The sequence below is a fragment of the Delphinapterus leucas genome, chromosome 6, assembly GCF_059928025.1.
Source record: "Delphinapterus leucas isolate spDelLeu-1000000601 "Yukka" chromosome 6, BTC_Dleu_Yukka2, whole genome shotgun sequence".
NCBI lineage: Eukaryota > Metazoa > Chordata > Mammalia > Artiodactyla > Monodontidae > Delphinapterus > Delphinapterus leucas.
Window position 1 is genome coordinate 81740268 of NC_143134.1, and position 26261 is coordinate 81766528.

Sequence of the window (26261 nt, forward strand, 5' to 3'; positions counted from 1 at the left end):
CTCGGAAAAGGAAGCAGTAAACACCAGTAATTATCATTTTTATTAAAAGCCAATTATGTTGGATGAACTTGACTTTCTTTTCCATTCCTTCAATCAGGTGTATTTATGAGGTGCCTCAACATGTGGCAAGGGTTGCTCTAAGCACTAGGGGTACAGCAGTGAACAAGACAAACTAAATGTCTGCTTTCCTGGAGGTCCATTCTCATGTGTGGAGACACACACGACAAAATCAATTAAACAGATAAACAGATCTTTTCAGACAGAAAAAAAAAGTGGTAGGAAGAAAATGAAGCAGGGCTGTGGGATGGAGCACAGTTCTCAGCCTTGGCATTGTTGGCCCTTGGGGCTGGATAATCCTGTGTCCCGCGGGGCGCTCTTGTGATTGTTGGATGTGTAGCAGCATTTGCGACCTCTACCCATAGATGGCAGTAGCATCACCCGAGTTGTGGCAATCAAAAATGTCTCCAGGTATTGCTAGACGTCCCCTAGGTGGGAGGGGCAAACTAGAATAACTAGTTCTTGAAACTAGTTATTGAAAACTAGAATAACTTGGTGGTACAGTTATTGCTACTGTAGATGGAGCAGTTATAGGAGGTCTCTCTGGGGAACCCCAAACCATGAGAATAAGCCAGCCATGTCAGGAGAGTTCTAGACAGAGTTATAGCTGGCACTAAATCACTAAATTGGAAGAGTCTGGCGGGCAAGACTGAGGACTGGTAGAGAGAGAGGTCTTAGTGATCACAGACGTAAGCAGCAACTGGGGGACACAGGGCCTTACAGACTATAGTTAAGAATCAGAATTTTATTGCAAAATAAATGAGAAGACATTGGAGGGTTTTAGAAAGATAGGTAGCAAAAGAATCATATTCTCATTTGAAAGACTCACTCAAGCCAGTGAATGGAGAATGGACTGTAGGACCAGGTTGGCAGGATGGAGACAGGAGTCTGGTTGAAAGACCCACATGGGCTGCCCAGGGCAGGGCTGCCACATAAGGTTGGGTGGATTGTGTGTGTACTGGGTTGATGGTTTATAGATAGGAAACTGGGGCTCAGGTAAGTAGTTATACTCAGATAGTTACTTATAATAAAGTTGAGAAGGAGGCCACCTCCAATATGGTTAGATGAAAGATCCAGGTCTGACAAACAATTCCAGTCTCCAATTTCCCTCTTGCCCTGGAATTGGAAGTTAGCAGTAGGGAAATGTATCATGGCACTCCATGAACTTGTAGTTCAGTTATGGACATGTTGGCAGAAGTAAATGGTGATTGGTGCTCAGTGGCAAAAACAGGGACCTCTGAGATAAATAAAAGAACACGAAACATACGAACAAGAAGAAAGCCAGTATAGCAATATTAATATCAGGGAGAAAAAAGAGATGAAAGCAAAATTTAATAAAGTAGAAAACAAGCAAACAAAAACAAAAGGAAAAGGTTAACAAAACCAAATCTAGTTATTAGAAAAGACTAATAATATGAACCCATCTCTAGAAAGATTGAACAAGGAAAAAAGAGAGATGATACAAATAGATAATATTAGGAATAAAAGAATTATATAACTAACTACAGATATAGTAGAGATTGAAAACTAGTAAGAGAATATGAACAATTTTATTCCAAAACCTTTGAAAACTTTGATGAACAATTTTCTAGAAAAATATTAAATAGCAAAGTTGATGCAGAAAGAATTAGAAAACCTGAACAGACCAGTAATCATTAAGAAATCACATTACTAGTAAAGTATCTATCCCCCAAATAAGGAATAGGCACAGACAATTCTATAAATATTACCTAATTCTCACGTATTAGAGAAACCCCCTGGCTTATACAAGTTATTCTGAAGAACAGAAGAAAAGGAAGGCTCCCTAGTTTGTTTTATGGTGTCAGTACAACTTTGATTCCTAAACCAGACAAGAGCTTGTGTGATGAAGGAAAATCATAGGCCAGTGTCAATTAGGAAAATCTAAATTATTTCCCATGGTAGAGGGAAACTAAATACTGCACTGAAGTTTCTAAAATTCACCCATCTAAATGACTTCACCATCCCCCTTTCAATTTATAATTGACTTTAAGTTACAACTTCAGTATAAATGCTGTTTAAGGTAGTCCGGGATATAAAGATGTATAAGCCTCAAGTGGCTTACATCCAGATAGGTTAAGAGAGTCTCTAGCAAATATAACATGAGGCAGAATGTGAGGACGGCCACAAAAAGGTTCAAAGTACAATGAGATTCAGGAGATGGAGGGATTCCTTCTGTTTGATAAGACTGGAGAATGTTTTAGGAAGGAAGAGACATTTGGTCTGGGTCTTAAATGAAGAGTGGAATTTCAATATGCAGGAAACAAGATGGAGGAGCAAGGAATTAAAAGAGGTGCCAAGGGCCTCCCCTGGTGGCGCAGTGGTTGAGAGTCCGCCTGCCGATGCAGGGGACACGGGTTCGTGCCCCGGTCCGGGAGGATCCCACATGCCGCGGAGCGGCTGGGCCCGTGAGCCATGGCTGCTGAGCCTGCGCGTCCGGAGCCTGTGCTCCGCAACGGGAGAGGCCACAACAGTGAGAGGCCCGCGTACCGAAAAAAAAAAAAAAAGGTGCCAAGATAAGAGCAAAGAGGCAAGAAAAAAAAAGTCTCTTCAGGGCAAACGTGAACATTTCTATGAAGAGGATATATGTGCTTATTTATACTTCCACTTTAAGACAAAGCTAGTAGATATATAAAAACCCACCACCACCATGACTTAAAAATAGCTGGGAAAAAAAAAAAGTGACCGGATCACAACACGAAATTAAGACTTGGAGTAATACAATAAAATACATATTCCGGAATTCTATACATTTGATACTAGTAAGTGATAAACTTGGCTGTGAAACATAAACTTCCAAGGAGTCAACTCAAAGGGATAAACATGATCAATTACATAAATGTTATTAAATAAAGTCACATTATTTAACTAATAGTCAAGATGGAGATTGGATTGGATTTGCTCATGAGACCACAGATATTCTGATTAGAAAATCATGGTCTCAGTAATATCCTTGGCATAGAGATGAGTTTCACTGGGCTGACCTAACGTTTTCCATCAAGATAAGCCAATGACCTACAACAAAAACAAAACAGAATAAAGAAACTGTGTGGGATCCTCTGCAACTTGGTACAGGTACATAGTTCTCTGCTGCCTGGGCTTAATCCAGGGCACATTTTGGAACATGTAAAGGACCATTTGCATTACATATTTTTCACTCAATCTACCATAAATTCTGATTCTCAGTTGATCAACATTTCAGATAGTTTAAGGGGGTGAATTAAAAGTTTTACTCCCTGGAAGTTGGACAGCGCATGTAAATCAGTGGAGTTAGAACACACCCTCACACCATGCACAGAAATAAACTCAAAATGGCTTAAGAACTTAAACATAAGACATGACACCATAAAACTCCTAGAGGAGAACATAGCAAAACGTTCTCTGACATAAATCGTACCAGTGTTTTCTTAGGTCAGTCTCCCAAGGCAATAGAAATAAAAACAAAAATAAACAAATGGGACCTAACCAAACATAAGCTTTTGCACAGCAAAGGAAACCATAGACAAAACTGAAAGACAACCTACAGACTGGGAGAAAATATTTGCAAATGATATGCCTGACGAGGGCTTAACTTCCAAAATACAGAAACAGCTCATACAACTCAATAACAGAAAAACAAACAACCCAATCAGAAAATGGACAGAAGGCCTAAATAGATATTTCTCCAAAGACATACAGATGGTCAGTAGGCTAATTATCAGAGAAATGCAAATCAAAACTACAATGAGGTACCACCTCACACCAGTCAGAATGGCCATCGTTAAAAAGTCTACAAATAACAAATGCCGTAGAGGGTGTGGAGAAGAGGGAAGCCTCCTGCACTGCTGGTGGGAGTGTAAGTTGGTGCAGCCACTATGGAAAACAGTACGGAGGTTCCTCAGAAAACTAAAAATAGAGTTACCGTATGATCCAGCAGTACCACTCCTGTGCACGTATCTGGACAAAACTGTAATTCGAAAAGATACATGCACCCCTATGTTCATAGCAGCATTATTCACAATAGCCAAGACATGGAAACAACCTAAATGTCCATCAACAAATGAATGGATAAAGAAGATGTGGTACATATATACAATGGAAGACTACTCAGCCATAAAAAGCAATGAAATAATGCCATTTACAGCAACATGGATGGACCTAGAGATTATCGTACTAAGTGAAGTAAGCCAGAAAGAGAAAGACAAATACCATGTGATATCACTTACATGTGGAATCTAAAACATGACACAAATGAACTTATCTATGAAACAGAAACGGACTCACAGATATAGAGAACAGACTTGCGGTTGCCAAGGGGGAGAGAGGGTGTGGGAGGGATCGGTTTGGGATTAGCAGATACAAACTATTACATAGAGAATGAATGAACAAGGCCCTACTGTATAGCACAGGGAACTATATTCAATATCCTGTGATAAACCATAATAGAAAAGAATATTTTTTTAAAAAGAGCATGTATATATATATATATATATATATATATGTATAACTGAATCGCTTTGCTGTTCAGCAGAAATTAACATTGTAAATCAACTATACTTCAATAAAATAACTTAAAAACAAATTTGCTCCCCAGCCATTACCTAGAACCAAACTCTCTTATGTTGACAATTTTAAAAAGCCACATCCTTTAACCAACAGTTAAAATGGAGGGAAGGTGACATTCTAATTTCCTCCATTGGTATAGCTTGGATTTCTACAAAGGGTGACCCAATCCTAGATTGCGTTTTTCACAGCCTTTGTTCTAAAGGAACTCTCATATGTATCTTGAAAACAGATTGGAGATCCTCCAATGCACTGGAGGAGTACTTAACTAATCCTGTATGTTTATATAACTCAGTCCACTTTTCAGAACCCGAGCTTCCATCACTCCCCAATTAAGCCAGCTGTGCTGCCTAACTTCTGTTTGCTTCCGCAGGTCCACTTTCCTACTTTTTCCATGTTGCTCTCCTCCCCGGGAGGCTCCCTCATCTCACCCTCTAAATTCCCCTTCATTTTAACCAATGAGGGCCCCTGGCGGGAGATCAGAGGAGGAAGGAGGGAGGTTTCCTTCCTGTGGGAAGGCCTCAGGCTGGCTATGTCCCTCAACAGTAGGTCACAGCTCCTTGTAGGATGGCCCTTTCTACCCAAAATTCTCATTCTTGGTTCTGGGAATCACCACCTCCCCTCACCCCCTGAGGCCTAGGAATAACAGCTGTTCTGTTACTGTTCCTGGGTTATCACACTATTCCTTGTGATAAGTTGCCACCATCTTTGTAAACACTCCCTTTATTAAATATTTCTCCAATTACCCTTATTCGAATGTGTCAGCTCTTTCCTGCTGGGTCCCTGATACGCTAGTACATCTTGCTTTCAAAAGCCATGACTTCTTATCTTCCTCAAATGCCATCAGTTTTCATAAAGGTCTTTTTTTTCTCACATCAGTTTTGACATTTTGCTATTCCAGGTGGAGAAGTACCTTGGATTTTCCCTCAAGCTAGAAGCCAACACAGTACAAAAGGGCTCCTCTGTGGGTGTTCCTCCCACAGGACAGCTGAGTTGTACCACCTCGTCTCGGTGCTCCTGGCTTTTTCTCACTATAAAATTCCTCACCGCAAACAAGCACCATATCTATAGATATGCAGAAAACTTAAATGTACATTGAGAGGCCTGATTCCCTCGCCTGCCTCTGGCCTCCAGCCACTGGAGCTGGTCCCACACATCACAGATGGAGAGCAGCTTACTGACGCAGCAGTAGCCGTCACGGACTTGCTGAGGTGGGAAATGCATCATGGACTTGCTGAGGTGGGAAATGCGTGTTCAAGCGGGAAAAAGAATTCAGTAGGTCACATGACAGTGTGAAAAGTCAGAGGTGAGTTCTGACTCAGTTATTCTCAAAATCTCTCTTTGGGAAACTTTGGCTATTAAACTTGAGGTACCTTTCCATGGGACAATGGGAGAATAGGAATAAACACATCAACCTACAGAAGTTCCAAAAAATTATCTGTCTAATTGGCAAGCACTGGGCTAGAAGAGAGAAGACTTCAGTTCAAGTCCCAACTTTACCACTATCTCATTTCTGGATGATATTAAACAGCTCACTTATTGAGTCAGTTTGTACACCTATGAGATTGGCATAATAAAACTTGCCATCTCTATCTCAAATGGAAATTGGATGGACCCAAGAACATAACATGTTAGTCTATCTACCAGCACTTACTGGAAGCCTGCTCTGGGAAGGGCTGGCCAGAGGCACAGAGGCGGCTGGGGTGGGAGTGGGATGGGAGTGGGGAGAGACACCAAAATAGGCTCTTTTGGGGGAAAAAAAAAATAAAAAGATTTAAGTCCTGAATTAAAGTAACAATTTAAAGGACTTTTGATGATACTTAATTATCAGCACGTAGTCACCAAATATAATGCACCAAATGATAAAATATAATTACAAAAGTAAATGAACACAGAGTCAGTGCCAAGTTTGGTCTTCCAGGTTTGGTTCAGGGCAAAGCCAGAAAACAGTGAATAAACAAGGGAACACTGTAGTTTACAGAGTATCAGTTTACCTTGGAGAAAGGGCAAACGTTTGGAACTGGGATAGAGCCCATTCAAACAGCAAGACCGAGAGAGGGGGGGTAGTGTGTGCTCAAAGAGTGTGATTCTTCTGACAGCCCAAATATATCATTACCCGGCCTCGAGAGAAGGAGTCAAAAGATTATCCCTTTACCCGTTTTTCATTCCCAGCATTCACATGGGTGTAAGACCCAACGTACTAACTCCTCAGCCAAAAGTCATAGACAGAAGAAGCTGATTTCAGAAGGTCTCATGAAAAACATAAAAGGACCTTCTAGCGGTGTTACTCACAGGGAGAAAGACAAATTCTTTTCCATAGTCTTGTCAGACAGAAAAAAAAGCCAAAAATTACTAATTTAAAAAGAAACGAAGAATGCACAGAGATCACCGTAAGAAGCAGGTCACGGGGAATGTGAAATCTACTGTGTTTAAATGTCATTTTTATTTTAGGGAGTACCAAATAACTCACCTTGCAGAAGTAGGAGACAATGGGATTGACATATACACACTACTATATATAAAATAGATAACTAATAAGGACCTACTGTATAGCACAAGGAACTCTACTCCATACCCTGTAATGGCCTATATGGGAGAAGAGTCTGAAAAAGAGTGGATGTATGTATAACTGACTCACTTTGCTGTACACCTGAAACAGACACCACATTGTAAATCAACTGTACTCCAATAAAAATTTTTTAAAAAGATATAGCTCCATAAATATAAGGATTAGTTTACTTCTAAATACTCTGTTTCAAACGTACATGTGACAAGAGCTCCCCCTCCTTTCCATCCCTCTCCCTCCTTCCTCTCCCACTGCCCTCTGCGGCATGTAGCTACAAAGGTTGGACAAGTATTGTCAATTTTCTTAGTCCTCTTGGAAATTATTTCCTTCCATCACCCTGTACAGCTATATCCTTGCCCCACACCTACAGAAAGCCAATATATTTGTATAGCAATGTATTTATATAATTCCGATGGTGAGTTTACAAACGTTAATGGTTCCATGCTCTCTTAGCATGTAGTTCAGGCTTCTGCATATAACCTCTGATAATGTTATGTGGCAACTTGGCTAGGCTATGATGCCCAGTTATTTGGGTAAACACCAGTCTAGATGTTGCTGTGAAAGTATTTTTTAGATGTGATTAACACCGAAATCAGAAGACTTTGAGAAAAGCAGATTACCCTCTGGAATGTGGGTGGGCCTCGTCCAATCAGTTGAAGGCCTTAAGAGCAAAGTCTGAAAGTTTCCTGAAAAGAAAGGAACTCTCCTCAAACCTGCAACACAGAGGCTCTGCCTAAGTTTCCAGCCTGCTGTCGTGCAGAATTCGGACTCAAAACTGCAACAACTCTTGCCTGAGTTTCTAGCCTGCTGGCCTGTCCTACAGAATTCAGACTTGCCAGCCTCAAACTGTGTGAGCCAATTCCAATTCCTTAAAGGAATTTCCCCTCCCTCCCTCCCTTTTCTCTCTCTCAGACATACATATTTCTCCTATTGGTTCTGTTTCTCTGGAGAACACTGACTAAAACACAATTACCCTTTCTTCACGTGACAGTCTTGCAACCATGCCTTCCTTAAAGTAAATACATACATGGTTCTTTGTTTTAAGAAAAGTCTGTGTGCCACAGATGACTCTGTAGATGTTCTCTGTGACCACACAGGAAAGATCAGGCATATGCATCACCGTGTGGGGTACTGACGCGCAATCCTTAGCTGGCGGGTCTACAGCTGGAGGATGACCGAGCTGTTGGCAAAAGCCTCTGGGAAGATTGATCCTAGGGAACTAGAACACAGTGCTGAAGATCTCACGGGAGATTGTTTATCTCCCAGCACTCATAACAAGTTTTGTTAACAAGAGACAGTAGGTGAGGTACGATGAGAAAAGGTGTCTTTCTAATGCTCCCTCAGATTTTGAGAATATGGCTTACTGCTCTCCAAAACAGTGTGGGAGCTGAGAGGAGGGGTGGCTGGCTGATGTGAGGGCAAGAAGCCAATCTGTAGATGGTGTGTCATCTTGCATATACTGTCAGCCTACTTTCATTTTTGAAGACCAGGTTTTAAGTTTTTTTTTTTTTCAGGACAGTCTTGATTTTGGTCCTACGATGAGATTATACATCAGAAGATGTCTCCAGGTTTTTGGCCTGGAGAAGATAGCTATCTTATCATAATGCTTCTGTGATCACCTTCCCGTCTCCAGGATTTTCTTTATGTTACTCTCCTCAGTTAACTTGGCTGGCCTCTCACCCCCTTTCTCCACCTTTCCAGACTGTGAGCTTCCTTTAATGCCTGTCTCAAATCGCAGTTCTCAGGACCGCAGTATGACTTTTGTGGACCTGAGACACTTTTGCCTTCACGGGCTCCTTCTCTCACTCAAAACAAAACAAAACAAAAACCTAAAAATTTGCTTCACATCTGCATTGGTAGAAAGAAATGTAATCCACACCGGAATATAATCCACATAGGAATATAATCACTTTTTCTTTTAATTTTGAAAGAAATTCAAAGCTTCTCATGGGCCCTTTAAAATATCGTGGGCCCTGGGCACTCTGCCTCCTGATGCTGCTGGATGATAAGTCATCCTCGTTCCTCCTCCATAAAAGTATCCTATACAGATGCCTCTCTCTTAACTTATTAACATAGAGAGGCTCAAATTCAAATCCCAGCTTCTTCACTTTCTAACTATAAACCAGAGGAAGTGATTCAAACTTTCTGGACATCAGTTTCCTCTCTTGTGTAATTCTTACCTCATACAGTTGCCATGGTAACGTGAGACCCTGCATATAGAATGCTTAGTACCTGGTCCAGAGCAAATGTCCATTAACTGGTAGCTATTTATATTTAGCCTGACATTGGTCATCAACTATCTTGATTTAACCATCACACTATTATCTACCTTTTCACTTATGTCTAACTCCTGTATTAAACTAAACTCCTAGAGGGATGGGACTAAGTTTTAGACGAGCGGTTCTCAAACTACCTTGCATCAGAATCCCCTGGAGGAAGTGTTGAAACACAGATGGCTGGGTCGCACCCCGAGTTCTTGATTCGGGAGGTATGGGGTGGCGCAGGTAATATGCCTTTCTAGCAAGTATCCAGGTGATGATGAGGCCTGCTGGTTTTAGGGCCCCATTTAGAAAACTACTGTTTTAGAGAACTCTGCACCCTCCCAAAATCTAGCACAGAGAAAAGCTTTCAAATACTTCAGAGTAAATTATTTAGGCAAAAGGTAACACAAAATCCAGCGGGAAAATCTGTCCCCTCCTTCAACTGTGAGAAGATTTCCATTACTTCAGGGGCTGGGCAGAAAGAGATGAGCAAAGAAATCTCATTAAAAGAAAAGGGGCAGGCTTCCCTGGTGGCGCAGTGGTTGAGAATCTGCCTGCTAATGCAGGGGACACGGGTTCGAGCCCTGGTTTGGGAGGATCCCATATGCCGTGGAGCAACTAGGCCCGTGAGCCACAACTACTGAGACTGCGCGTCTGAAGCCTGTGCTCCGCAACAAGAGAGGCTGCGATAGTCAGAGGCCCGCGCACCGTGATGAAGAGTGGTCCCCGCTTGCCACAACTAGAGAAAGCCCTCGCACAGAAACGAAGACCCAACACAGCAAAAATAAATAAATAAGTTACTAAACTCCTACCCCGAACATCTTCTTTAAAAAAAAAAAAGAAAGAAAGAAAAGGGGCTAGTGGCACAATTGAACACCCTCATCTGTTGGGTTTCAGGGGCATGTGCAAAATGCAGACAAGAAGCCAAATAACAGCTCAGCCAACTCGAGGCTGCCTGTGTTCTGAGCTCAATCTATAACAGTGCCAGCAGGGCTGCTGGGATCCATCTGCTACTCTCTTTTTGATAACAGATCTGAGGTCCCTCTGGAAGGAAATAGCTTGACAGGAAGAAAGAAAGATTAGGCCAACTTAAAATGTCTGGATTTATGAAGCTGCACTTGAATATGGCACAGCTTTTAACTCTTTATGGCACTTTGCTAAACGTCAATATACCCCTGCTATTCTTTCTGATTTCTCTGTCCCTTTCATGGAGAAATGTGAATGCCAAAGCCCTCCTGGACACTTTCTCTTTATACATAAATTAAGGTCACAAGATTCAATAATGAAGGAAGCCTTGAGATCCTCCAGCCCAACGCACCGATTTTATGGATGAGGAAACTTAAGCCTAGGGTTAATCCTAAAATACGTAACTGGTAGTGGTAGAGCCAGGCTGGAATCCAGCTGCCTTGACTTGCAGTGGGTATGTAGTGTGTATAGTCCTTTATGCTCCTAAAATGAGTAGGAAAAAGATATCCTAAATGTCCATCAACAGAGGAATGGATAAAGAAGATGTGGTACATATAAACGATGGAATATTATTCAGCCATTAAAAAGAATGAAACAATACCATTTGCAGCAACATGAATGGACCTAGGGATTACCATACTAAGTGAGGTAAGTCAGAGAGACAAATATCATATGATATTACTTGTATGTGAAATCTAAAAAAAATGATACAGATGAACTTATTTACAAAACAGAAACAGACTCACAGACTTCGAAAACAAACTTACCGTTACCAAAGGGGAAATGTCAAGGTGGGGAGGGGATAAATTAGGAGTTTGGGATTAACACATGTACACTACTATATATGAGATAGATAATCAACAAGGTCCTACTGTATAGCACAGGGAGCTCTACTCAGTATTCTGTAATTACCAATATGGGGAAAGAATCTGAAAAAGAATGGATATATGAATAAATGAATCACTTTGCTGTACACCTGAAACTAACACAACATTGTAAATCAACTATACTCCAGGATAAAATAAAAATTAAATTAAAAAAAAGAGTAGGAGGGCTTCCCTGGTGGCGCAGTGGTTGAGAGTCCGCCTGCCGATGCAGGGGACACGGGTTCGTGCCCCGGTCCGGGAGGATCCCACATGCCGCGGAGCGGCTGTGCCCGTGAGCCATGGCCGCTGAGCCTGCGCGTCTGGAGCCTGTTGCTCCGCAACGGGAGAGGCCACAACAGTGAGAGGCTCGCATAACGCAAAAAAAGAAACCCAAAAACAACAACAACAACAACAACAAAACCAGGAAAAAAAGAGTAGGAAAAAGATATCTTTTCGCCATTACATTTTTTTTTTTTTTTTTTTTTTTGTGGTACGCAGGCCTCTCACTGTTGTGGCCTCTCCCGTTGCGGAGCACAGGCTCCAGACGTGCAGGCTCAGCGGCCATGGCTCACGGGCCCAGTCGCTCCACGGCATGTGGGATCCTCCCGGACCGGGGCACGAACCCGCGTCCCCTGCATCGGCAGGCGGACTCTCAACCACTGCGCCACCAGGGAAGCCCCTCCACTACATTTTAAGGAGGAAACATGATTTTCTCCTTTACTTAGGTTACTTTTCACAACATGCCCTTTTGTCCCTGGAAGCAGGAGGGCTTTATCAGAGCAACCGAAGAGAAATGAACCACCGTAAACAGTTTTAGCAGGACCTGGAAACTTGAGGGCAGAGACAATGTCCATTGGTTACCCAGAAACTTGGCCAGAGCAGATTCTCAAAAACCAAATGGTGAACGGACGAATGAATGAATTTCTGGTTTGACGGTTATTTGCCAATTTTTCAGTCAATTAAGGAATGAATTTTCACATTAAAATTTTAAGCCTGCTGTGGATTCTCCTCTTTCTTTACTAGTAAGTTAGATGCTTACATGAAACCACAATCACCTTTTCCGTACGATAGGCAGTGTGTCTGCTGGAAAAGTACAGGCTTTGGAGGTGGAAAATTTTGAATCCCAGAGTGTTCAGTCTGTTTACTTAATTCTAGGCAAGTTACAGAAACTTTCTGAGCCTCAACTCCCCTCCCCCAACCAGTATGTGTAAAATAAAGATAATAATACTACTTGAGGGTTTTTGTAAAGATTAAATAAGATAATGTGTGCAGACTGCCTTGCACTATGAGTAAATGTGTGTGTCCTCTCCCCTCCAGCACCAACTGCCTATTTAAGGGTAATATAGGTATTGAGTAGGTGAAGTAAGTGTAGGTATCAGGAGAGTAAGTATAAGACTTTGGATGGAAACTGAAGGGACTTTTTTGGCTGAAAAGGTACACAAATCATCATTATCATTATGGTTACCCAGCAACTGCTTTTATGGATGATATGCTTTGAAATAAATAAAAGCAAAGCTCCTATCATCTAGGTATTCTTCACATTCCATAGTCCCTCACCATTTCCCCAGTTTCCAATAAAACAGTTTTCAGGAAAAAAAATAAACTGAGCTTTTTGCTTACCCTTTTGTTCTTGGTTTCCTTATTCTGGGCTCGAGAAACTCTGTCTCCTCCTCCATTTCCGTGTCAGGGATTATGTTCTTCTGAGAAGACTGTGGGGAAAGCATTTCCCATTCACTGTCATGGGTGACAGCCTGCAACGTAACTGTATCGGGGCCAGTCCTGCCTTGGCTCATGCTTTTCCATGATTGGCTGTCCAGGCCAGAGGCCTCCTCTAGTGCTGAAGATTCTAGAGGCTTCATTTCTCCCAGAATCTGCATTTGGGGGCCCTTACCCAAGCTGTGATCAGAGGCTGGCTCCACAGCCTTGCCAGACCATCCAGGCCCTGAGTCCCTAGTCTCCGATGATGCATCACCAACCTCACTACAGCCCAAGACCATCCAACTCTGGTCTTGCCTAGGGCTTTCAAAAGATGATCTCTTACCATCTTTGGAAGACATTCTCTCTGCAGAAAGATGAATGCTTTCATTTAAGGAAGCAGGGTGACGTGTGTCTGGGAAGCATGCTAACTGAGTTCCTGGCAGCCCCGTTTCTTCGGAATCTATGTGAAACTCTTCTAATTCCGACGTGATTTCTCTTGCCTCACAGGCCTCTGGCTCTGGGGGTGAATTTTCTTCGTGCTTTACAAGTATGTAATCCATGTGCAGTGCATGATGATCTTCATTCTTCTCAGTGTACCTTTCTTCCCCGTATTCTGATTTTATGTCCTCAGGCTCTTTGGTAGGAATTATGTTTTCTTCTTCCAACTCTAATATCCCCTTGCTGGCACCTAGAAGTGGAAGATGAAGGTGAGAAGGAGAGAACAAGGCTTAATTAACACACCGTGTGACTTGTGATCTTTGCAAATGATCTATCTAAAGAGAGAGAGTTTAAAAAACATTTTTATCTTGTAGAGCTGTTTAATTTTTTCAGACCCTCTCAAGGATACTTATTAGACAAGCGGTAGAAATTACTGCGGTAAGGCAGGACTTGGTTAAGCATGCACTGCAAGTGTAGTTAGTTCCTCTATAGCCACATTGGCAGGGAGAATGTGTTTTACAAATGCATCGATTGAAGGAAAGCAGCAGTTTCTTGAGGGTGGAGGAATGAAAGGTTTCTTACCATTTGGTGGTCCTATGTCTCCACCTGCTGGTGAATCTGAATGATCTGTTTCTACTTCCCAGTCAACGTTTGATGGAGACAACTCAATGTTGGCGTCGACTCCGACAGGCAAAGAAATGGACTCAGGGTCTTCATGAACATGCAGCACAACCAGCTGGCATTCAGGCTGTCTGTTTGTGGCCTCAGCGTGGTTTTCCTTGTTTCTTTCAGCAGGAAGGGAAGAAAGCAATATCTCCGCGGCTTCGCTCCCCAGAGGCTCATCATTCTCTGGAGTTCCAGCTTCCTCTGTGGTTTCGACACCAGGAGTAGGTTCCGTGAGATAGGACAAATCAAATGGAGGTGTGTAAGGTGCCAGCTCTTGCTTTAGGGCATCTTCCAAGGGAGGGTCACCGCCATAGACAAAGTGTTCAGGCTCTTTCATTAAATCTTCATCAATATTTTGGCCCACGACTTCATACTCAAAATCACCCCACGAGGCTTCAGAGGAACAGATATCTTGCTTCCCTGCCTCCCCATCAAATGGCATTTCAGGATTTCCTTCTGATAATGTCAGTTTACTCACGTCATCTGTTGTTCCCGTGGATGTGTTGAGACCTGAGGCATCGCTGAAACTGTGGTCAAAGGCAGCTTCGCTGACATCCGGACAAGTGTCTGAGGCTAGCAAAGTATCAGGAACCGTGGCAGGATTCTCAGTAGCAAAAGCTTGCTCACGGTCCGACGGGCCCCCTGCATCGGTCTGATTCGCAGGAGAAAAGTCTTCCGATATCCAAGAGCTGTTGCTATCCACAGTTGGCTCTGGGTGAGTGACACAGGTATCAGTTCCCACGTTTTCAAGCACTGGGATTGTTCTGTCAGTGGGTTCCAAAATTGGTGCTGTATCTGGGTTGGCTCCCTTTTCTGACGCTTTTAAACCTGCAATGTTCTCACATTTGTTTATTTCGGAAGGTTCAGGAGAACCTTTGTGAGAGGCAGGTTGAGATGAGTCATTTGTGTTTGCCTGCTCGCCGATCCGAGGCAGCGGAATTGCGTTTTCAGAAGATAGTTCCGAAGTATACGGGACAAATTCCTGCGCCGGCTCCTGACTGGGTTCTTCATCTCTCTCTGGCTCGGTGGGATAGAACTCACTGGATTCCCCTTCAGGCCCCATCCCAGCACTGATGTGCTGCTTCGTCTCTGGCTTTGCTTCATAATCATGACATACATCAGGGCTCTTGGAAACCTGGGAATTGCTGTCGTGGTCACAGTGAGTCAGTATATCAGGATTCTCACCATCTGTCTTCACACCGAAGGGTTGTCTCACATCCATCCACAAGTCGGGCGAAGCTGAGGCCAGTTGCCCACCCTCTTGGAAGTTGCCGTGTAAAATATCTGGAACAAACGCACCTTGGGGGCCCTCACTAGGGGTAGAGTCGTCCCGTTCAGAGCCTGACTTCTTTGTCAACTGGGTGGAAGAACTGACAGCAGGGAAATCTTCAGGTGCAATGCTTGAATCTGTCATTTCAGCGGGGTGTGATTTTTCTTCTCCCCACCAATTTGTTTCTTGACACTCAGGAGTTGATACGTTAGATAGAATGCATCCATCTTCATCTGTGTGAGTAAATGTTGGGTCTGGCTGGTTGCAGGTAGACAGCACCGTTTTCTGACCCTGCTCTTGGGTAGGTATTTCAGAGGTGAGTTTGTCACTGGCAGAAGACATGGTCTGTTCTCTGGAATCCTTGTCTTTCATTTGGTCCGGTGTTACAAGCTGGCTAAGCTGACCAGCTTCTGGGTCTGGTTGCCTTGTTTGAATGTTCCAAAGTTGCTCGTGGGCATTCTCGCCATTATTATCCAGAAAGTGTGACTCGTGTTTATCACCGAAAGGATTGGTACAGTGCGTTTCCAGGGATTCAGTGTCACCCTGAATGGGTACTCCCCAGGGACCCACGTTTTGGCGTGGTGAGGAATTCACCTCTAGCACAGCACTTGAGTTAGATAATTCCCCTTCAAATGCCCTCTCAGTTGGTCGCCCTTCCTGTAGGGAGGCGTTCCACCACTCCGTGCTCTCAGTGGAGAAGCCAGCCATTTCCAAATCAGAATAATTTTCATTCTTTAGTTCAGCTTTGGGAGGTATTTGCCATATGACATCTCCCGTCCTCCCTGTTTCTGGAGAAGACCTCGTCTCCTTCTCCACTGCTGTAACCTGTATTTCAGTCTCCTTTAGTGGCAAGAGATTCCCATGATCCGGGCCGCTTTGTTGATTGTCACAGAATGGACTGCCTGTATAGGCAGAACATTCCTCAGACCTGGGATCAGCTGTGGCCAAGGACTTATTAGATTCATTCAATGAATCCCAAGCTCTGAGTTCACTCTGAGCAACCTGGCAAGTGGCTGAACGGATCTCTTTCTCCACTGACTCTTCATCGCCTACACTATCGTCATCAGAACCTGAGCTTGTTGAAATGGACTTGGCGTCCTCTTGCTGCACAGTTTCAGGAATATCACATTCACTTTTTTCCTGATGGCTAACCACTAGATTTCTTTCCTGATATACATCTAAATATTCAGAATATTTGCCTGTCTCAGGGCTAGACAAAGAGGAAAAGGAATCACCATCTACTGAGTCATTCCAAATCTCTAAATATTTAGGAACATTGCGATCTAAGTTCTTTTCAAACTTGTCCATTCTGATTTTCTCCAAACCCTTCATTTCGGTAATTACTTCTACTTGACCATCAGTAGTAATTAGTTCAGATTCTTGGTCATTCTGCGTACTCCAATCATCTTGGTTTTCCTTCTGATGCCCAGTATCGGGGCCTTGGTCCCAGGAAGGCAGTGCAGCCGAAGAGTCGTTTAGGTCAGGACTGGATGCACTTGAATGTGTATACTCACTAGAAATACTGTCTCTGTCATCATTTCCCGATAAATTGGCTCCTGGAGGGCTGTTTTCAGTATTCTTAACTTCGAGATTCTTAGTTATCTCAGAACTTGTGCAGTTGACCTGCACATCACTGTCTTTAGGGCCATCCCAAAGGTCAAGTCCTTGGGGACATCCATAAGGTAGGTCTTGGTTCATTCTCTCCGGCTCCAGAATGTTACGTTCCTCAGCTTCCTCCACATCCATTTCAGGTAGAGATACACTTATTGTGGAATTCAGCCCACCTGAAATTTCAGTAGTTTCACCTGGATTTCTGTGACTCGTGAGGTGCTCTTCACAGGTCTCTTTTGCCTGCAGGTGATCTGTGGACACCTCTGTTTGCACATCACAGGGGTCTGGAGTGTAAGACCCCTTCTCATGCTCTAATACCTCCCAGGGTTCCTCCGTTTGAGGACTGGAAGTGACTGAAAGAGAGCTGATTTTGCCTGATTCATTGGAGATTTCTGGATGATCAGATGCAGCTGGGGAAGGGCATTCCTGGCCACCTTGCCCTTTTCCAGAAGCCCCCGAGCTTCCATCCATCAGCTCCTCCTTACTGGGGCACTCCCTACCAGCGGCTCCAGGGGATTCCATCTCACTTTCCTTTTGTCCATAACTGGGACCCCTCCAGGGATCTGAGCATGCAAAATGCCCCGAATTCTCAAGTCTGGTCACCAAATATGCCATATCACTTGGTGGGGTTCTCCTGCACGTGTCCTGCTTCTCAGGACCAAGTGTTTCTGACTCACTGGCTCCAGAGGCTTCCAGCATGTCTGGGATGTGACTGTCCTGAATTTTTTCTAATGAGCTGGACGTTTCAGGAGGTGATTTGCTTTGTTCTGGATCTGTAACATACGATGGGCCGGGTAACATTAATGATGACATGGCATTATCTCTCATAACAGAATCCCAAATACTATTCGCGATCAGCTGCCCGCTTTTTTCATTCAGCATGTGATATTCGTTGGGAGCAGTGTCCAAGCTGTGCTCAGAAGAGGCAGGGAGTTCCCAATCTACCTGATTTGCTTCCTGAAACTCCACGCTCCAGGGTTCTACCTGTCTCACTGAAAATCGGGTTTCGGAACCTTCAGCCATGTACCCTTGTGCCTGACCTTCACCGGTGATGGCCACAGCTGCACTGCAGTCATCCCAGTCCAAGTCGTTGTCCATATCCGAGATGGTCGCAGTAGACTGAGTGTCCTCCAGAATCACTCTGTTCCACAAGTCGAGATTGTCGGGGGCCGCCTGGCAGGAGTTAGCGCTGCTGTGCAGAAGTGTGAGCTGCCGGTTTGTTTCATTGTACAGCTGCATCATGCTGGGGTCATCGTAGCTGGACTGGCTGCTTTCCCCAATGTCATCCTCCACGGAGGTGTTCTGATCATCGGTGGGCTCTGCTTTGAGTAAATCTTTATCTGGGCTGTGAGGGGCATTTATTCCAGAGCTACCATCTGCGTGAGGTGAAGCCCACATTTTCAGGTTCCCAGGACCTGAGCTAATTCTATTTCTAGGTGGCTGCTTTGGGGACTGAGGAGGCATGTCAGCATCCCCTGAGGTACAGTTAGCATCTTGCGACTCGAAACCTGCCTCTTTAGCAAATGGCTTGTCTCTGGTTTCTTTTTCGTCTCCAGCAAACGTTGGTGAAGTACAAGAGTCAGAGGTGGAGTAGTTGGTATCTAAGGGGGATGGCACCGAATCTTCCCCTACGTTGGAGGCACTGTAATCGGAACATTTATAGGCTAAGAAGGAATCTTCCCAAGGTGCTAGGACCTCTGACCCTCCTTTCTTGTTACCGTCCTCAAAAAGGTTCCAGGAATCTCCATTTTCGTACACCTTCCCCCTAAGTTTTGCATCCACGAAACCATTCTGATCATCCTTTACTGGCTTAGAACTATTCCATGCACGATCCAGATCAGATCTGGGATTTCCAGATACAAGAACATCATCCCCGGAGTCACGGTTCTTCTTGCCCCAGATCTCTGGAACTGCTTCACTATTTGCATCACTGGGCGAACTGTCTATGAGGTCTTCTGAAGGGAAAGAAAACCCGCTTTTTGCCATGGCCCACTCGTTTGGGTCCCTCACAGAAGGTGTCTCACCACTCATCGGGTGCAGATTCCAGGTATTTTTCAAAGCTTCGGCGTCATCTTCTTTAGCAAATGCTCTCCAGGCTGGGAATGACACTGCAGCAGCTGGTTCCCCGTCATCCGTGGGATTTCCCCATGGCTCAGGCATGGCTGTGGGTGAGCGATCAGAACGCCACAAAGCAGCAAAGTCTTCTATCAGGTGGTTTGTTCCCTGAGGAAAAGCATTCGGCAAATGCGAGTTTTCAGGGGACATATCCTGAAACTGCAAGTTTTTCTCATTTTGGTCTTGAATATTATTGCTGCCCAGCCCAGGCTGACCAAATTCTGACTCCCAGGGACTTGACTTTGGGAAATCAAGAGTCTTGGGTTGAAATATAGAATCTGAGGCTCTCCTATCAACTGGGCTTGGCTTATGATCTTTCCATGACGCGGGGCTCTGGAAGACAGATTCCTGTTCACTGGAACTCCAGGCATCTGCAGTGTTTCTGGACTCAATTTCCAAACCACCCCACCAGCTGCTGCACCGTGCCTGGGCTGGAGGTGGCCCAGTGTGACCCGTGTTGACTGTTTTGGGGGTCATATCTTCTGAAGAGAGTAGAGCTGGTTCTTCAGTGGATGGTGAGGTCTCCACAAAGCTATTCATAGGTGTTGGTGGGACCCTCCTTCCAACATTTTTCAGACTTTCTGGTGAAGGAGATTCATCTTCCACAAACCCTGTCAGGCTCAAATTTCTTTCAGAATTATCACGGGGACTTTCTTGTCTCTGGACGAACTCCTCATCAAATTCCACAAGGCTATCTTTGCCAGTCCCTGACAAAAGAGAACTGGATGAATAATTCGACACGTCCATCCCTATCTCATCAAGCCTTTTAGGCCCCGTGGCGAGCTGTCCTTCTGATGAATCGCTGTTGGGGAAGAAGTCATCTGTTGGGGAGTAATCTGCAGAATGGGAAGATGGTTGGGACTGCCCAGAAACCATGGGTGCTGGGTCAAAGTTGAAAAGGTCAAAGGATTCACTGTGTTCTCCAGATGGGGCGTGCTCCTCCGCTACTGCCCCTTCAGGGATGGGACTGTAGGAGTCAAATCCTGGGAGGAGGCTGTGGTGAGGCCCAGCACCTTCTCCCACTGGACTGTCATCACTGAGGAAAACTGAGCTCTCCTTGGACGAGCGGCTGCTCCTAATGGTGGCCAACCCGCTATCCGGGCTAACGAGGTCCACGTTGACATCCACCTGGGCCTGGTTAGAATCGCTGAGATCGGGAGGGTTTTCCATGAAATTCACGGAGCTGGGCTGTGGCTCTATGTCAGAACCATACAACTCCATGATCCCGGAAGACCCCTGGGAGAGCGGGGCGCTGCCTGCCACTGCTTCTGTGGAGGATGTCCGGCTGTTAGAGGCCATCTCTGGACACCTCCTATTGATGACTTCCTTGACCAGGAGAACCACGTGATCACAAGTCACTGAAGGGTTCTCCTGCTGATACACCAGAATCTCGTCACAGCCACATTCAAAGGGCTCCAGCTCCAGGCGAGGGTTCTGGCACTCTTCCAGTTCACAGCAAATCTGTCGGGGAGGCACAGGGATTTGTGTGAGCACTCAGGCTCTCTTAGCTCTTTGCAATTTGTCTTTCTTAATTTTTTGTAATGTAAAATTAATCTGTGTTCATCTGTCTAGAAAGAAGACAGAGAACTGAGAATTGTATAACATAAAATATGGAAAGTCCCACTTAATCTGCCACCAGTGCTTTCTTTAATCCTACCAAATTGGCTTTTTGTTGAACCCAAAATCATATAAAACCTTTCCTCAGTGTAACTTAATACCATCTTCCAACAGGAGTAAAATTCAGCTTTGCAAAAGCGAGAGATAATGCTGGTTGCTGACAAAACTAGGGGAAAAGTATTGGAATAAGGGAAAATGGGGCAGAAGGAAGGCTCTTGCTGGTAGCAGGCAGCCAGGACCTGCTTTAACCTCTGAAAGCCTCAGAAGGCAAAGGAGAACGTAGGAGAGAGAAAGCAGCTACCAGGGGCAGCTTTCTCAACGGCACTCAGGCCCCAACTGTCTCTTCCTGCCCCAGGAAGCATCTACATGGGGCCCAGGACAGACGAAGCTGCCTTGGAAGGCAGGGAGATGTGTGATGGTCAGTGTGAGGCCAAAACTGGGCTGTAGCTCTAGGATTTTTTTAGGAAATGTTGAAGATATTTTGCACACTGGGCATTTGAAATGGCCCCTTAGGACTAGTGGAGGTAATAATAACAACAACAACAACAATAATAGTAACAACTACAGAGCTCACATAGATAGTAATAATAATAATTAACATTTATTGAATGCTTTCATATGCCAGGCACCGTTCTAAGGGTTTTATGTGCATTATCTCCTTTAATCCTCACAAGAATTCTACAAGGTAGGAACTTTTTATCCCCATTTTTCCAGTGAGGAAATAGAGAGACAGGAAGCTTAAATAACTTGACCAACAACACACAGCTAACAAGTGATGGAGCCACATTTTGAACTCAGGCAGTCCAGCTGCAAAGGCTGACCCTTGACCAACTGGGACCACATGGCCAAAGAAGGATTCCTCTAGAGCAGTCTTGACTTTGTGTTGCTCAAGATTTCAAGGAGATGTCTCTTGGGCAAATGGGTGGGGAGGGTTGGGGTGGGGGCCGAGGAGAGTCAGGGTGGAGTCAACTCAAGGGTTTCTAACCCCTTCATCCACTCTTCTACTTCTGTCTGTTTTAGATTAACTAATTTCTAGATTGATTTGCTACAAAAAGTGATTTGAAAACCACTGTATTGGAGGCTTAGGAGACCTAAGTCCTGTCCCTAGGAAACCAGTGACCAAAGATAAAATTCAGCTTTGAAACTCAGTGCAGAGCAAAGCACTAAAAAAGCCACAGGCTGGTGATGCAATTCACAGATGTATGTGGGTCAGAAGGGTACCAAAAGCACCTGCAGCAGGAGAAGGGGGCTCATTCATATCTGGACCTGAGAGGGCACAGAGAGGCTGGAGAGTGACTTCAGTCATATATCAAGAAATGGACCTCTTGGGGGACCGAAAGTGAGGATGTCAAAGAAGGGAGTTGAGACTTTACCTCTAGCCACCTGTGGGTAGACCAGTGGTCTAATTAGTGAGGAAAGGTAAGTGATGAAACCGTTCTATGTCCATGTCATCCATATTATAATGAATTACATATGTTCTCATATTAGTTATTAAATACACCTGCTTTGCTATACCCACTGCCCTATTTTCATTAATTTTGTCTATTTCTTTTCTTTTTTTTTTTTTTTTTTTGCGGTATGGTGGCCTCTCCCGTTGCAGAGCACAGGCTCCGGACATGCAGGCTTAGCGGCCATGGCTCACGGGCCCAGCCGCTCCGCAGCATGTGGGATCTTCCCGGACCGGGGCACGAACCCGTGTCCCCTGCATCGGCAGGCAGACTCTCAACCACTGTGCCACCAGGGAAGCCCAATTTTGTCTATTTCTTATATTTCCAAAGCCTTGGGTTAAAAGACTCTGTTCTCAACCAAGAAGATCTGACTGATTACCCAATCAGAATTTTAGTACCTGGAGAAAAATGTGTTTTTTTTTTTTTTTTAACATATATGAATGTTTTTCTCAAGACATATCCAAGGTGTCAGCGTGGTTGTGGTCAAAAAACTAACTTGGATTAAAGCTTCAGAGCACAGTTACTAAACACTGGACACCAAACAGATGTTTGGTCAGGGACTAAACTTTGTTATCACCAGGTAGCAGTCCTCAAGGAAAACGGTACCCGAAGGAGGACTAGCCCTTATTGGGTAAAAAGAGATATGATCTTTCTCTTTATGAATTCAGCCTAGAAACGAAACGGTTATGGGGCTCTTTTAAATGCCCCTATGTGGGGTGAAGGGAGTCAAAAGGTACAAACTTCCAGTTATAAAATAAACAAGTCATGGAGATGTCATGTACCGTATGGAGACTATAGTTAATAATACTGTACTGCGGATCTGAAAGCTGCTAAGAGAGTGGAGAGTAGTCCCCATCACAAGAAAAACCCTGTCATTATGTATGGTGATGGATGCTAACTGGACTTATTGTGGTGATTATTTCACAACATATACAAACATTGACTCATTATATTGTACACTCGAAATATAATGTTATCTGTCAATTATACCTCAATTTAAAAAAAAAAAAGGCCAACTTTTATCTCACTGACAATTCTATTTAGATGATTTTTTGGTAATACAGCACCAAAACTAAAAACTAAAACTCTGAATTAAAGCACTGATAAATAAATAAATCATTAACTAACTAACAGAATGTGTAAAATACCCCCAACATTTCTTAAAACTCAAACTCTAGGACCTTATCTCTTGGACCAATTTCTTTAAGTCAGCAGTCCATGGCCGTCTTCCACCGCATGTTCTGAGAGCCAGCAGGAGGGGAGATGCAGTGAAGTGTGCTGGGTCAAGGAGGTCCTTACCTGACTGCACAGCTCTAGGTTCTCAGAGTACACAGCGATCTGTCGTCTGGGCTGCTGCTCCTCCGACAGGTAGTTGGCCAAGAGGATGAGGACATCAAAACCGAACTTGTCTGAGAATGCTTTCAAATCACTGGTGATACTGCTGTGAAACGTACAGTCCTGGAACAACAGTCAATTTGATATTAATGTCAAACTGTCCAGCTCTGGGGAGTTGTGCCACAAATTTGTCCAGTCTTAGGATGTATTACCACTGATACTTATTATTAGATGCAAATGAAATAAACACTTTGCTTCGAGAAAGTTTGGAAATGTTCATGCTATGGCTTAAAATATACTTTTGCTTTTTTTGTTTTGTTTTCCTAAACCAGGAAAGGAAGGCATCTTTGCTATTATTATTAAGAATAGTTTATAGAGGAACAAATAGTTTAACATCTTTTTCCTAAAATGTTTATTCAAATACTGACTTTGTAAAACATACTTTTCCTTTTATTGTTCATAGGACATAGGAATGTCTGAATATTATTATTGATACAACCCACTAGAAAAATAGGAGGAAGTTATTGTTCTTTTCTATAATTGTTTTCTAATGGTTATCATTAACTCCAAGCAGAATTCCTAAAGATGGATTTAGCTGAGTCTACTGAATGCCTTTTATTCCAGTGTAGAAGTCTAGGAGATTTGTGTTAGGGATGTGATGTCAGATCTGCTTGCTCTAAGTGGTAGCTAAGGAGGAATGAATAACTGTAGAAAAGGGACCCATTACCGCAGAGTACCCAGACCTGTGACTCACGTCATCTGTGGAAATGTTCTGGCCTTTTCGAGTTTTATTAACTACAATGGGAACCACTTTGTCAGCATGGTTGTCTCTCTTTCTTTAAAAAATAAAATAAAATAAAATACACTGAAGACCATATCTTAGCCCCTAGCATAACGCATGGCACATACTAGTTGCTCAAGAAAAGTTTGTTGAATGACTGGAGAGACATATATACAAAATCAACCTGTGCTACATAATCCTTTATCATAGTGTATATATATCTAATGGCACATGTAAATGACAATCATATAATCATCAACTGACAGTCCACAGCTCTACTCAGTGAAAATCACCATGATGTGCATTCAAGAGATATAAAGAATTCTAATTTTTCTACTTACAAAGTCATCAGTATTATGCATGCCACTGGTAAAACATTAAAGCAGTACAGAAATGTGTCCCATAGGAAGTGGAAGTACCACGTACCTCCTCCTCAGATAACCATTATGAAGAACTAAACAGTGCAGTGCATATAGGTGCAGATTTTTTTCATGTCCAGATTAACGTTTGTATATGGTAGCCCTCTGACACTTGTGGATTTGATATTTGTGGCTTAGACTATTTACTAGCCACTTGAAATTGCCGTAATACATGTACTCTGTAATTCTGCTGAGCCAAATCTCAAGGTCGATGAGGTTCCCGAGAGGGCACACAAGAAACCTGGCAGTTGGGTGGGCCCAGCCCATCACCAGCTGCCATGCCTCTAGGAGCCTTGTTGTCCACTCCTGAGGCCACTACTCTCATTAGGCATCTTCAGTTACAAGGCGCACATGGGAATTCACAAAGGCCTCAGGATATACTGCTGATGAATACAAAGGATCTACCGCACTGACTTGGTAATGAACTTTATCATGCCCAAATACAATAGCTTTTGGAAGTACGCACACGGTCAGCTTTCATGCTTTTAATTTATTGTCCAAGTGTCATAATAATAATCTTTAGGTACTTCAAACAAATTAATTCACCCACAAAAGAAGTAGATATTTAGAGTGAGCTTTTTAAAAAAAAATTGGACCTGTTATACACAATGTACATTCAATAGATACAATTATTTCAAATCATCATTGGTATTAACCATCAAGAACCTCAATGCTGAGCTTTTTGCCATTAAGAACTGTAAATGAAGATATGGTCCCAAAGGAAAATAATAATGGACAACTCCACGTACATCTTATCTCCAGTGACTGAAGGCTTTGGCACAAGAAGCCTTACAATTTTCCTTTCAAAATATTTTTTTCATTATGTACATAAACTCATTCCCCCCAACATACTTATAAACCCTTGAAAGAAGACACACCATTTCTAAGAGATTTTCCCATACAATAACAATTATCACGACACTCCAAGCTGGGTCACTCAAACAAGAGAAGGCTGGTTTTACTGCTACCTCAGCACAAGATTAAGATTCAGTAGAATAAGCATTATTCAAAGCCATACTTGTGGAACATTTGCTATTCAAAAATGTTGGCTGAGCGCCAACCTGTTTGGATTTGTCTGTGTTAGGGACTTCCGTGGTGGTCTAGTGGTAAAGAATCCGCCTTCCAATGCAGGGGACACAGGTTCGATCCCTGGTCGGGGAACTAAGATGCCACATGCTGCGGGGCAACTAAGCCCATGAGCCACAACTACTGAGCCCGCACGCCACAACTAGAGAGAAGCCTGCACACCGCAATGAAAGATCCCACGTACCTCAACAAAGATCCCGCATGCATACGCGGCCAAGAAATTAAATAAATTAATTAATAAATTAAAGTTATGGCTCTGGGATCTTGCTAAACTCAAGTCCAGCGGCACTGGCACCGTCAGGCACCTTGTTAGAAATGTAGAGTGTCGGGTCACACCCCAGACCTACTGAAGCAGAATCTGCATTTCCCACAAATCCTAGGCAATTCAAATACACATGGAAATATGAAGAGCACTGCTCTAGGGAGCCATTTTTAATTTGTATATTTTCCTATGAACCAATCCTTTGGGCTCTCTCAATGCTGTCACAGGACTTTTACTGA

At 43.6% G+C, this 26261-nt stretch overlaps 1 protein-coding gene across 1 annotated transcript in view; it reads right to left on the minus strand.

Annotated features, from left to right (window-relative positions):
- Nucleotides 1-26261, minus strand: part of PRUNE2 (prune homolog 2 with BCH domain) — a 265400-nt gene that overhangs the window by 70674 nt on the left and 168465 nt on the right. The window contains exons 7-9 of the mRNA XM_089913317.1: nt 23439-23597; nt 13995-20535; nt 12897-13662 (exon numbers count right to left, since the gene is read on the minus strand). Coding sequence (XP_089769443.1) covers nt 12897-13662; nt 13995-20535; nt 23439-23597 — 7466 coding nt within the window. The remainder of the gene's footprint in view (nt 1-12896; nt 13663-13994; nt 20536-23438; nt 23598-26261) is intronic.